Source organism: Microcaecilia unicolor, chromosome 9, assembly GCF_901765095.1.
Source record: "Microcaecilia unicolor chromosome 9, aMicUni1.1, whole genome shotgun sequence".
NCBI lineage: Eukaryota > Metazoa > Chordata > Amphibia > Gymnophiona > Siphonopidae > Microcaecilia > Microcaecilia unicolor.
Genome location: NC_044039.1, coordinates 32,410,949 through 32,425,605, shown reverse-complemented (window position 1 = coordinate 32,425,605; position 14,657 = coordinate 32,410,949). Strand labels below are relative to the sequence as shown.

The following is a 14,657-nucleotide window of genomic DNA, read 5'->3' as shown; positions in this document are numbered from 1 at the left end:
CCGGAGAGGAGACATGATAGAAACATTTAAATATCTCAAGGGCATTTATGTACAGGAAGAGAGCCTTTTTCAAATGAAGGAGAGCTCTGGAATGAGGGGGCATACGACAAAGAGGGAATAGGCTTACGAGTAACCTAAGGAAGTATTATTTCACAGAAAGGGTGGTGGAGGCGTGGAATGGCCTCCCGGTGGAGGTGGTGGAGTGGAGGACTGTTCCAGAATTTAAAAAGGCATGGGCTAAGCATGTGGGATCGCTTAGGAACAGGAAGAATTAGGGATTACAGAGGATGGGCAGACTGGATGGGTCATATGGCCTTTATCTGCCGTCATGTTTCTATCTGGTGTGGACCGCCCCAAGCAGAGTGCAAGGGGTGGGATCGTGTAACAAGGTATTGAGAATTGTTCGTTTCCTAGTTAGGGTGTTTTTCATTTTTTGTTGTTTATGTTGGTTTTGAGGACTACGTGTCGGAATTGACAGTCAAATGGTAACATAAATAGTGATGGAAAAAGACAAGTTGGCCCTCCAGTCTGCCCAGTTGTTCCTGTCCACACAGCTGATGGTATATCTCATCTCAACCATGAGCTGCAGAAGCTAAAGTGCTTATAGAATATTGCTTTCGATCCAGGTTATTTTTTTTCCCTTTTTATTTGGGTCTCTACCATAGGGACTACTATGGGGTGACAAGTGCCACTCCAAAAAATTGCTTTGCCGTCCCTTTGCCATCCCAACCCAAATCAGTGCCACTTCCCCTGGGAAAGTCTGGCATCGCCTAACCTACCTCCTTCCTCCCCCCATTCCTCAGTTGTGGTTTTTCTCCCCTCAGCTGCGAGCTTACAAAGTTGTAGCTGTTGCCAGCAGCGATTACATCAGGCAGAGGGATAAGCATTGGGGGTGACCAAAGGAAAGACTGATAAAATCACTGCCAGCGATAGCTTACAAGTTAGTAAACTCGTGGTAGAGAGGAAAGAAACCGGAGGGAGGGTTGAGGAGGAAGCAGGTAGAGAGATTGGATACCCGGGAGGAAATGGAGGTGGGAAGGAGGGGTGACATGCTGCATAGTAAGATAGAGGGAGAGACACCTGCACAGGAAGGGAAGAGAAAGGTAGAGGCAGAGATATGCTACACAGAAAGGGAAGAGAAAGGGAGACACATGCTGAACAAAACATGAAGGAGAGGGAGAGAAACATGCTGCACATGAAGGGAGCAGGAGAGACATGCGGCACAAGAAAGGAGAGGGAGATGGGAAAACTAGGTTGGAGGAGGAGGCATAGGGCAAGAAGTGAAGAAGAAAGGAGGTGAGAAGAAAATCGCAAATGGACAGAATGCCCTGGAAACAGAACCAGAGACTGGGAAACAAGATAATTAGAATAATAAATTCACCAGGCAACAAAGTTAGGAAAATTGATTTTATTTTCAGTTTAATTATTGAATTATGTTATTGAGAATTTTCATCTGTTGGCTTTATTTTGCACTGTATAGGAGGACATGTATTTCTTTCTATTTCTGCACAACATGGAAAGTCTTGCATCTCTGATTTCAGTTTTTGGCTTCACGTTTTTGTGGTCCCCTATTTTGTATCAGGTGAGAGTTATAGTCTGCATCTGCGACTGAGGTGAAGGATTCTGCTAGTATGCGCAGTGTCTGTAGAATCTGTAACAGACCAGCTTGTTTCAGTTTCACAGTAGCAGGTATATTGCTGCTTTAGGGCCCAGTGTAATATGTATAGCAATGTCTTTTCATAGGTGGGTTAGGGCTATTATGGTTTGGTAAGTTTCCTGTATAGGTTTTGAGTGTCTTTTTGCAGGGTTTTATATTAAAAAAAAAATGCAAAGGACTAGTGATCTCTACATCTGGTAGAGTCACCACACAAATAAAAACACATCTGCTTTAAACAGTGTAGCAGAGCTTGTGCTGTTCCTAGGCGATAATTACAATTTGAATATTTTTTTGTGTGGTGAGTTGTAAGGGAGAAAGTTTCATTGTTGGGGAATATGGAGTTTGTAATACAGAACAGGATCTTCAGGGTTTATATTGAGATTCTGACCAATTCTGTAGAGAATCCAAACTCCACACCCACAAAGAAGAATTTGTTGGATGATGCTATTATAATGATGATTTTGCTGGATAGTTAAAACTAGCTGTCTTTCTTCTATGTTTGTGCAGCGCTGCTTATGATTTGTAGCACTATATAAATGCTAAATAGTAGTAGTAGTAGTAGCTGCAGGGTGGGGGAGGGTTTTTTTAATGCATGGAAGAGTGTGGTGTTTTATTGTTAATTTTAAAAGTGGGGGAAAAGGGGGGTTATGACATGCAGAAATGTTGCTTTGAATCCCCCCCCCCTCCCACACCATCACCACCACATACCGAGCAGGCCCCCCTGTTGCCACCTCAAGTATTTCTGTCTAGAGATGCCACTTCATATAAGTTTCCAATCGTAATTCAACATTTCTTACTCCCACCTCCAAACCAAACCCCTTAACAGCTACAAAAGCTACTGAGTCTTACTTTGATTATAAAAATATCTGGCCTCCCAATTCCCTGGGATCTTGTTGAATGGTTACCTGGTCATCACTAATCTACACATACCAACTTGGTACTTCATGCGAGTTGTGGCCTTATATCAACCTGCTTACTTCATGGCCTGCAATACTGCCATTAGGTCAGTGCAAGCTATAACTTTCTTGTGAATTCCTGTTTGGGGATTGACCTGTTTTAAAAGAGAACCTTCAGAACTTTCTACAGAAGCAATTTCTGTGTATTTGTTTATCATTTATTTATTTACTATACCGTTACTTCTTGCATAGCAAATCAGAACGGTTTACATCTTTAAAATACAAATAAAAATACAACAATATTCTAACATAAAAGAAATCCATTTATGATAGGACAGCTCTAACAAACTTCCATACCAGAGAAAGCAAACCAATTACATATATCACTCATACATATCACATGCAAATAAGGCTGCTACCTTAACATAATATATTCCCTGTTCAAAAATACCATATTTCATTTCCCGAGTGGTTTTCTCCAATAAATGACACTGAATTTCCCCTTATAAACAACACTAGATATCAAAAGCTGTTTGAAAGAAATAAGTTTTTAAAGCTTTACGAAAGAGCATAAATGATTCTTCTACCCTAATATATTTTGGGAGAGAATTCCACAATGATGGTGATAAGAAAAAGAAAGCTGAAGACTACCATGATTTGAGTTTTCTTTTATGTATTATAGCGTGAACAGGAGGCATGTACAAGGACATAGGTAGCTGATAGTTGGCGGGTTGACTAGGCTTTCAAGAAAGGTAATGCTACCTTCTGGAATTTTAATCTGGATTTGTTTCATGCACCTACATATCCTATATAATAAAACGCACCTCCAACATTCTGAAGCTGACTGCATGGCTGAGGTATTCCTGCTCTCTGTATCCATCTCCTGAATTGACATCACGTACTTCCGGGTTCGTCACAATCAGAAGTGACCAACCACACGAGGTTTCTCGGCTTCAGAATGTTGGTGGTGCATTCTGTTAAATAGGATTGGTCAGTTCCTTGAAGCACAGCCAGAGCTCAGCGTCCTGCACAGTAATGCTCAGACACCAGAGAGAGGGAGGGAGGGGGGGCCTGACAACAGAGAGGGTGGGGGGGAGGTATCTCTGTCACATACACACTCTCTCACACAGTCAATGTCTTTCTCACTCTCACACACTGTCTCTCACACACTCTGTCTCACACTGTATCACATTCACTCTCTATGTGTCACACAGTCACTCACACACTCTCTTGGTCTCATACACTCAGTCTCACAGAGAGTCTGTGTCTCTCACACACACTCTCTCTCTTTCGCACACACTGTATCTGTGTGAAACACACTCTCTCTCTCTCTCACACTGTGTCTCACATACACACTTGCACATACTCTCATTCTCTCTCACACACACACACACACTCACTCTCTCACAGACACACTCGCACATTCACTCTCTCACACACAGTCACTCTCACATACACTCTCTCAAACATACACACTCCAAGGAAAACCTTGCTAGCGCCCGTTTCATTTGTGTCAGAAACGGGCCTTTTTTACTAGTAGAACATAAACTGTAGTAGCTAAAACAGCCAGTAATGTCTGTCCCTTTGTAGTCCCTAGTCTACCGTGTTTTCTTATTTATTGCTAAGGCGTTTGAACTGATTGCATCAATAGTACTCTATCCATTCAATAAGCTTTATTTTAAATTGGAGGGTGAACTCTTAGGCTTCCTAACAAGATGAACTTTCCTTTTGTAATTGCTCCTACCTTGTCTAGGTCCTCCTTGATGCTGCACAGTTGTTCTTTGACAAATCTATTGAACTCAAACAGTCTTCTTGTTCCTTCAGGTGGACTTTGTAGATTCCAATATTATCATCACTGAACCGTATTTTAACTTCAGTTCAATACAGGATTCTATGAATGAGATACTTTTTGAAGAATACCAGTTTCAGGCAGTCCTCAGAGTAAATGGTAAGTGAGCAGAAATATTTAGAATCAATATTGTTGAACAAACTTAAATCTTACTCTTTCTTTTTTTGCTTTTGGGCTTTAGACTTATTGCTTTGTGTACTTCTTGGCAAGATAAAGGGAACATTGGAGAAACAATTTAGTGATACCTAGAAGTGTGTTCCCTGGATAATCATTTGAGATATCTAATTGTGTACAGTTTCATTCCTAGGAATTTTAATGATGTGAAATTGTTTGATTTGTTCATGAAAGTATTTGGGGCTAGGGAGGTTTGCAGACACTTTGCATGTTCCTCCTAGCATCCTCCAGAGAGACTCCCAGATCCACTTAGACCTCTGTTCTTGCTATCATGCACTCCACCCACCTGCTTACTAGGTGGTGAGGAGGTTTTGCAGAACATCTGCCCATTCCTTCCAGCATACTCCAACGTAGCTCCCAGGTCCACCCTGACCCATTCGGGTCTCCACTTCTGTGATCCCATGTTCGATCTAGTTACACAAGCTTGTATTTTTTTCTTCTCTAGTTTCCTATGGCTTCAGTACACTATGGGGCTCCTTTTCAAAGCACTTAGACTTTTTATTCAAAGCACTTCAGTGTTTTTATTCTGCTTTCTCTTTTCTCTCTGAGTATATCTCATCTTTGTTGCTGTCATCATGCCTCCCCTATCTTTTCTGTCTACTCTTGCTCCTTGTCCTCTTAGGTATATCAATCCCAATCCTATCCCTCTAAGGCTGCCCTCGGTCCACCTGTGCAGATAAAATCTCAGCCTTTCCAGTCTTATTGCTATTTCTTTCCTTCTTCTCTTCTCTCTCCCTTTCTCATGTTCCCTGAAGAATGTCTGCCCTGTCTCCAACAAGTTTGCCCACATTCACAACCTCTTTATCTCTGATACTTTGTATCTGTAGGTTAATCCACAAAAATAATCTTGTAATTCATTCATCCTCCTCTTTAATGCTTGTTATCTTGGAAATAATTATTTCAGTTTACTACAGTTTCGTCTTGGAACATGTTGCTTACTGTTCTTAGATTAGAACAAGAGTGTGTGAAATTTAGGCGATCTCTAAACTTTTGGCTTTTTCAAAAATATTTAAATTGACTCCTGTGATTTTTGTGCCACTTAGTAGTTAGGATATCATTATATAGTTAGTTGGTATGCTGTTTACTTTTATAACTTACTGATTTATTTGTAAACGGTCTAGAGCTAATGATAAGGATGGTATATAAAAATCTTATGTTATCTTCTTGAATGGAGACTTAGCTTTTCTCTGAAGATTCTGCTTCGGTTGCTGTTCTCTGTGATGATGGTTACCTTTCTCCCATGTACCTGGTTGGCCTCAGCGGTGATGATATGTTGCTGCATTCCCCTTCCTGTGAGTTTCAAACCTTCCTCCACCTAAGCCTCACTCCATTTTTTTTCATCCTTTTGAAGTGCACTCATGTGCCTATTCACTCTACTGCTTCTGCAGTTGGCTATCATTTATTGATCCTAAGTCCTCCCTCTTCCTTTCTCACTGACTTTTGACTCCTAGCTTTCCTGTTTTTTTTGTTTTTTTTTCTTTTCTTGATCCTTCTTCCTTCTCCCTCATTTTTCAGGATTTTAGGAATTCATGCTGGTGGTCCCTATGACTCTTATGCTTCTTTAACCTCTCAGCCTTCAGCAATTGCTTTACTACCCCTACCCCACCAGCTTAGCTACTGCCTCAGTCTTGTCTTTCTCCAAATGGTCATTCTCAATTCTTTCCCTGTCTGACCATTATCTGATAACTTTTACACTTTACAGGTGAGTGTGGTTATCTCACCAGCCTTTACAGGCAAGTGTGTTTGTCTCACCAGTACATCTAGGAATCTTCAGGCTGTTGACCTTTGTGCACTCTCCACCACTACATCTCTCCTCTCATCCACTGTTACCCATATTTGTCAATGAGGCAGTCTCTTCCTATGTCTTTCTATGTTTCCTTCTGCTTTGGACACTTTCTGTTTCCATTCCCCATTTTATACTGTGTACCAAACCCCAGACCTTCAATCTGGCTTTCGCCCCCTACACTCGACAGAAACGGCACTATCTAAAGTCTGCAATGACCTGTTCCTTGCCAAATCCAAAGGTCACTACTCCATCCTCATCCTCCTCGACCTATCTGCCGCTTTTGACACTGTCAATCACAATTTACTTCTTGCCACACTGTCCTCATTTGGGTTCCAGGGCTCTGTCCTCTCCTGGTTCTCCTCTTATCTCTCCCACCGTACCTTCAGAGTACACTATCATGGCTCTTCCTCCACCTCCATCCCGCTCTCTGTTGGAGTTCCTCAAGGATCTGTCTTTGGACCCCTTCTTTTTTCAATCTACACCTCTTCCCTGGGCTCCCTGATCTCATCTCATGGTTTCCAGTATCATCTTTATGCTGATGACACCCAGCTTTACCTCTCCACACCAGACATCACTGCGGAAACCCAGGCCAAAGTATCGGCCTGCTTGTCCGACATTGCTGCCTGGATGTCCAACTGCCACCTGAAGCTGAACATGGCCAAGACCGAGCTTATTGTCTTCCCACCCAAACCCACTTCTCCTCTCCCTCCACTCTCTATCTCAGTTGACAACACCCTCATCATCCCCGTCTCATCTGCCTGCAACCTTGGAGTCATCTTCGACTCCTCCCTCTCCTCTGTGCATATCCAGCAGATAGCCCTGTCGCTTCTTCCTCTACAACATTAGCAAAATTCGCCCTTTCCTGTCTGAGCACACCACCCAAACTCTCATCCACTCTCTCATTACCTCTCACCTTGACTACTGCAACCTATTCCTCACTGGCCTCCCACTTTGCCACCTATCCCCCCTTCAGTCCGTTCAGAACTCTGCTGCACGTTTTATCTTCCGCCTGGACCGATATACTCACATCACCCCTCTCCTCAAATCACTTCACTGGCTTCCGATCAGGTACCGCATACAGTTCAAGCTTCTCCTTCTAACCTACAAATGCACTCGATCTGCAGCCCCTCCTTACCTCTTCCTACCCGTAACCTCCGCTCTCAAGACAAATCCCTCCTTTCAGTACCTTTCTCCACCACCACCAACTCCAGGCTCCGCCCTTTCTGCCTCGCCTCACCCCGTGCTTGGAATAAACTCCCTGAGCCCATACGCCAGGCCCCCTCCCTGCCCATCTTCAAATCCTTGCTCAAAGCCCATCTCTTCAATGTTGCTTTTGGCACCTAACCACTATTCAAGAAATCTAGACTGCCCCAACTTGTCATTTCGTCCTTTAGATTGTAAGCTCCTTTGAGCAGGGACTGTCCTTTTTTGTTAAACTGTACAGCGCTGCGTAACCCTAGTAGTGCTATAGAAATGTCAAGTAGTAGTAGACCTCCAGAATCTGCTATTTACATTCCTGTACCCACTGTATAGAGCACCTTTGGTTACAATCCTGCACCCATGCTGATTTAAAATTCCAAATTCTTGCTGACATCCTTGACATGCCAAACAAGAGTACTATCCTCGTTGGGAAAAATGTATTTGTTTCAAAATTTATATTTCATACTGTCTACCAATTCTAGGCAGATTACAACATTACATGCATAAAATAAAATTTGAAATAAACAGTATAGCATAAAAACAAAATAGCAATACAATCTACATCCATATTACCTTCACTAAATAAGACAGCCTGACCATTACCTATACAATACATACGTTGTACAGGATTAACAGTTTAGGCAATTACATCAGGCCAGAAAACAGTCTTTAGATTACAACAGGTTGATGGTATAAGCTTCCTGAAATAGCAGAGTCTTTAACATAGATTTAAACTCTTATATCTCAAGCGATCGAAGTTGGTCTATGTGATCCACAACTGAGTACCTTTAATGTAAAAAACAGAATTCCTAAATTTCTCCAAATAGAACGGAAGGAAAGTATATCTAAAATGTTTGATGATTGAAGTGAATGAGCAGACTGATGAAGGTGTAAAATAGATGCAAAAACGGGATAAAGCTTACTACATAAAGTCTTAAAAATCAACATCACAATCTTATAACAAATACGAGATTCTATACGTAACTAATGAAGGGCAATAAAAGATGGAATAATGTGCTCAAATGTAGATATTCCTTTCATTACTGAAGCAACAGCATTCATTGTGGACTAAAGAGATCTTAAAAATCTCCCATCAATAAATTATTAGTCAAAATGAGGAATGACAGTACTTAGAAATACAATTAAAAAATTATCGTGGGCTAACAAATCTTTCAAACATCTGACTATTCTCAGTGTCACAAAGATTGTTTTTATAACCTTTAGCACCTGTTCCTGTATTGTGAGTGAATGATCCAGAACGCCTAAAGATTTTACTTTCTGAACAAATAATATTTCTACATCCTCAATTGTACAAGATTTGGGAAATTGAAACATAGAAACATGACGGCAGGTAAGGGCCAAATGGCCCATCCAGTCTATCATCTCCTTTTCCTAAGAGATCCCATGTGCTTGTCCCATGCTTTCTTAAGTTCAGACACAGTCCTTGTCTCCATGACCTCCACTGGGAGGCCATTTCACACGTCCACCGCCCTTTCTGTGAAAGAGTATTTTTGTAGGTTACTCCTGAGCCTATTTCCTCTTAACTTCATCCTATGCCGTCTCGTCCCAGAGTTTTCCTTCATTTGAAAAAGGCTAACTTTCTGTACATTAATGCCACTGAAGTATTTAAAAATCTCTATCATATTCCCTCTCTCTCCTGCCTTTCTTCCAGAGTATACATGTTGCGGTCTATAAGCCTGTCCCTGTATGCTTTGTGACAGAGACCACTGACCAATGTTTGTAGCCGCCCTCTGGACCGACTCTGTCCTGTTTATATCTTAGGTGCAGTCTCCAGAATTGCACACAGTATTCTGAAGAAATGGAATTAAATGCCCAAAAGAATGACTTAGTAACCAACGATTTATCATTAGGAGCAACAACTTCTAAAAAATCAATAGTTTTCGAATAATAATAATCCCTCAGTGTCGCTTTAAATGCATCTTAGAGAGTCTCCACTTCAATAATATAAACGATATTGAACTCCAATACTCCTTCCACTTTTCCCTTATAGTCCCTCAGTATGTTCATCTTACAAAACAGATTCGTTGTTTCCATTTTCTCCTCACTCCCAGAACAGACCCAAGAGTACTAAAGCATGTACTCATGTAGTGATGTCAGCCTCAAAACACCTAACTCAACAGAGATGCTCTTTTCATCTACCACATATCCAAGCTAGAGTACGGGCGGTTTAAAAAGTGACATCCTCAGCCAGTGGTTGCTTCCACCTTCCCAGTTCATTCATTTGTCCCTTAATAGCCTTGCAGAGCCCCTTTTCTCTAATATGTCAAGCTGTATGTCTCCCTTAAATCATAATCCAAAATTAAATTGAAGTCTCCTGCAGTTACAAGCATCTCGTGACACTCCTGTGAAATTACATGAAAAAGGTTTTTGAAAAAATTTCCCATTGGAACAAAAATGTTTATAAAGGTGATCTTTCTTTCCCCCCACCCCCACCATGTTGTCCTGTATCCCCTCCCTATCCGTAATCACTCCTTCACATTGAAATTCAATTTCCCCCATCAAATAGCCATTCTCCTTTTCTTCTTTGACCTATTTGTCATATAACATTCCTCCATCCAGTTCGCTCTCAGTTTGGGCCCATTTCCCACCCAGTGAGTTTGTTGAAGAAAAGCCACACACACATGCTTTCCATGGAGCATCTGTAAAATCCCTTTTTTTTTTTTAACGTTTACTTGGATTTTGCACCCTTTATGGTCCATGTGTTCAAGGTGAAAGTACTATCCCCCATCCAAGTGCAATTTCCACTACACCCTGGCATTCGCACATGGCACTTCATCCCATATCATCATGCTGCAAACCCCACCCAAAGCATCCTCCCCCAACATTTTTGAACCCACCCTGAATCTAAAAGCATCCCACCACCTTTCCCAAATTTCCTCCCTCCGGTCCCTCCACCCCATGATAATATATCCTGGTGGCAAACTTTCATCTTGTGGGTTAAGAACTGGTTAAGACAGAAAACAGAGTAGGGTTAAATGGTCAATATCCTGAGTGGAGAAGGGTAAATAATGGGGTTCTCCAGGGAGGTGACTAAATTTACTGGCAACACAAAGTTATTCAAAGTTGTTAAATCACAAGAGTATTGTGAAAAAGTGCAAGAGGATTTTGAGACTGGGCATCCAAATTGCAGTTGCTCACATTAAATATTATCTGCCAAGTGATGCATGTAGGAAAGAGGAACCCAAACAATAACTACATGATGCATGATTTTACATTAAAAGTCACTGCCCAGGGAAAGGCTGTAGGTGTCATCATTGATATGTTGTAACCCTCTGCTCAGTGTGCAGCGGTGGGTAAGAAATCAAATAAAATGTTAAGAATTATTAGGAAAGGAGTGGAGAACAAAACTGAGAATGTTATAATGCCTTTGTATCGTTCCATGGTGCAACTGCACCTCGAATATTGTGTGCAATTCTGGTCACTGCATCTCAAAAATAATATAGCGGAATTAGAAAAGGAGCCGGGAAAGGCAACAAAAATGATAGTGATTGGGATGACCACTATTTGGAAAGGCTAAAGAGCACTTTAGCTTTGAGAAGAAATGGCTGAGGGGAGATATGATAGAGGTGTATAAAATCTGAGTGGAGTGGAACAGGACGTGAATCACTTGTTTCCTGTTTCCAAGAATTCAAGGATTAGAAGGCATGCAATGAATTTAAAACAAATCAGAAAACTTTTCTTTGCTCAACATTTAATTAAGTTCTGGAATTTGTTGCCAGAGAATGTGGGAAAAAGTTAACTTAGCAGGGTTTAGAAAAGGTTTGGACAAGTTCCTAAAAGAAAATTCCATAAACCATTATTAAAGATGGATTTGGGAAAATCCTCTGCGTATTCTGGGATAAGCAGCATAAAATCTGTTTTACTCTTTTGGGATCTTGGCAGGTACTTGTGATCCGGATTGGCTACTGCTGGAAACTAGGCTTGATGGACCTTCGGTCCATCCCAGTATGGCAATGCTTATGTAATGTCATGCCTGCATTAGGCAGCCATAGGTACAACCCTAACAGCAGTGGTACAGCTGCACGGGGTTCCAAGAAAGATGGGGTAAACAGAGACCATGGTTAAAAATAAATATCGGTGAGTGTGGAGAGGCCAGATGATTTTGGACAATACACAGCTCCAAAATTTGAGAGGTTGAATTATGAAACTTGGTGATAAGACATTGAATGAAGAATGTTTGGATGTTGGATGATGGATTGTAATAATCAACAGTGCTTGAATAGCTTGCTGGTGGAGGTAGTGGAAACCCCTTCACTGTAGCAAAATATGTATACATGCCAAGGGCGTAGCCAGACAGCAGATTTTGGGTGGGCCTAGACAAGAAGTGGGTGGGCACCAAATGTTCTCCCCCCCCCCCCCCCCCACACACACACACTACCCAAAAAATATCTCAGCTGGTGGGAAAATGCTTCTCTCCACCTTGGTAGTCTGCAGCAGGCATGCGCTGAAAACTGAGCATGTGCAGGTGCCAGTATTGTGGAGAGCAGCATTTTCATTACCATCAGGGGGAAGTCTTCAGCAGGCAGAGCTTGGGATCCCCACCAGCTACCGTTGGGTGGGACTGAACCCTAAGTGGGTGGGCACCAGCCCACCCAGGCCCACCTGTGGCTATGCCACTGATACATGCTTGGGACAAATATAGAGGATTGGGATAAAGATCAGGTATGGGAGCTAATGTTGATTTAAGTATGGGATTTTTTTTTTTTTTTTGTATTTATTTACCTGAAGTAGCAGACCTGAGGAAGAGTAATCTAGTTTGGGCAGACTGAATGGACTGACTGATCTTTCTTTATTTGCCACTATTTACTATGTTAGACTTACCAAATAAATGTGGCTTTTCAATGTTTCACTTTTTCCTTTTTTTTTTGCTTTTTTTAAATAAATGCATCTATTATTACAAGTTGATGGGGAATGGTTGATTTGTACATTATCAAAGCTAGTTAGAAGTAACTCTTTTAAAAGGTTTATGCATACTGAAATTACATTTTAGAGTCTTGTCTTTCAGCTGGAGCACTCGGTGCACATAGATACTTTCGGGATAATCCATCGGAGTTGTGCTGTATCATTGTGGACAGTGGCTTTTCCTTTACACATATTGTACCATACTGCAGAAGTAAAAAGAAGCAGGAAGGAATTATTCGGTAACTGTACTGCTTTATTTTCTGGTTTATTGTATTTCTTTAAGCTTTCTTTGTACTTTTCTCTCTTCTTAAGATAGTCTGTCTGTAGAACTCCACTTGTGCCACCTTCAAATCTTGCTTGAAAATTTGTTCATTGTAGAAAGTCACCTATTCTGTTAATTTGCTTGTTGGAAAATCACAATTATGTAAAATCAATTAACTATCAAGTAAGGTCTTACCAGTTAGTCCGTTAATAGTTATGTAACTGTTGGGCTGCAGATAAAGGAGTGAGTCCCACCACACTCAAATTGCCATTGACCAGGAAGTGTATAAGCATTGGCACATATGGAGTTTGGGGATTGAAGCAGCCGACTTCATTCTTGCTACTTGAATATTTAGCTGTTCACATTTTAGTAGTTTCTTTATTTTCCCAGCATGTGTTGACCATTGTCGTTATCTATGCTGTAATCTCCTTATGGTAGGAATCTGAAAGTTTGATTACTGCACATCGTATAGTGGTCCTGTGTGGTGTTTGTCATAGTCTGTCATCTGTACCTCAGCATAAATGCGTGATGCTTTTAAATTTTGTTCCTAGGATAAATGTAGGAGGAAAGCTCATGACAAATCATCTAAAGGAGATCATCTCTTATAGGTAAAATTTATACCCTGCCTATCATTACACTTCTAGCTAGGTTCAAACAATACATACATAATAAAAGATAATTACAAAATAGGAGTAAGTAGTCCAGTAGAGCAATGGGCTGAACTAGGAAAGTCTGGTTCGAATCCCACTGTGGCTTCTTGTGATCTTGAGTCCTTTGTTGCCTCAGGTATAAAGTTAGATTGTATGTTCCCCAGAAACAGGGAAATACCTACTGTACCTGAATGCAATTCACTTATAGCTACAACTGATAAAGGCATGAGCTAAATCAAATAGACCAAATGTTAAAAACTTTTTATATGTTAGACTCAATTGTGTAAAAAAAAAAAATGCATGCCAAGTGCTATTCTATAAAAAGTGCTCCAAGTTTGGCCATTTATAGAATAGTCTTAATGCCAGGATCCGCACCCATTTAGAGTACGAGGATTTACACCAATTGAACCCTGGTGTAAATCCCAGCTTCTAAATTAGGTGCAGATCCCCCGAATTCTGTAACACTGAGCAGAAAGCCTAGAAACGTCCCTGACCCACCCATACTCCTCCCATGGCCACACCTCCTGTCCAGATCCTTGCAGAAAAATTTACATGCACATCTTCATAGAATAGCAACTATAAAGATGAGTGTGTAAATTTCAGTTATTGCCTGTTAGCTCCAATAATTGCACCCGATTAGCAGCGTGAATTGGCTTGTTAAGTGATTAAATTACATACACAAATTGGGCATGTTGAATTTTGAGCGCCATATATAGAATTAGGGTATAAGTGTTTAAATGAAACTAGTATACATTTTATCAAATGCGTTATTTAACTTAGTTTTGAAGGAAGCTGAGAGAATTGTAAGACTGGCACCTTACACAGAATATCTATGACATGAGACAGGTTCTTCAGTTATTCAAATAGGTGCCACAGCTGCTTAGAAGGGTTTTAGATTTTTCATTTGTTTTTCATAGGCCCAAAATGGGGAAAGGGGGGGGAGTTATGGCACATCAGGCCCTGTCAGTTGTGGGCAAACTTTTGGCCCTGGTGGAAATCTTATGCAAGCAAGAACAGAGGTCCAAAGAGCTAATAATTTATTCTTGTTAAGACAGCAACAGTCAAAATGAATGGGCTGCGTCAGCATTAGCACATGGAAGCCGCTAGCGCGGCTTAGTAAATGGGGGTATGTTTTTATTCACATATTGGTCTTTTTTTGTTTTAACAGTACTTTTAACCCCTGAAGCAGCCCTTGCCGGGTGAAACACTGTCATGTTGGGCACTACTTTTAATCGTTAATAAATTCTCCTGTTTTTTTAT

The 14,657-nt window shown here is 41.0% G+C and overlaps 1 protein-coding gene across 1 annotated transcript in view; it reads left to right on the top strand.

The window, feature by feature from the left end:
• Positions 1 to 14,657, top strand: part of ACTR6 (actin related protein 6) — a 57,055-nt gene that overhangs the window by 24,988 nt on the left and 17,410 nt on the right. The window contains exons 4-6 of the mRNA XM_030215152.1: positions 4,378 to 4,501; positions 12,589 to 12,724; positions 13,299 to 13,355. Of these exons, the coding sequence (XP_030071012.1) occupies positions 4,378 to 4,501; positions 12,589 to 12,724; positions 13,299 to 13,355 (317 nt within the window). The remainder of the gene's footprint in view (positions 1 to 4,377; positions 4,502 to 12,588; positions 12,725 to 13,298; positions 13,356 to 14,657) is intronic.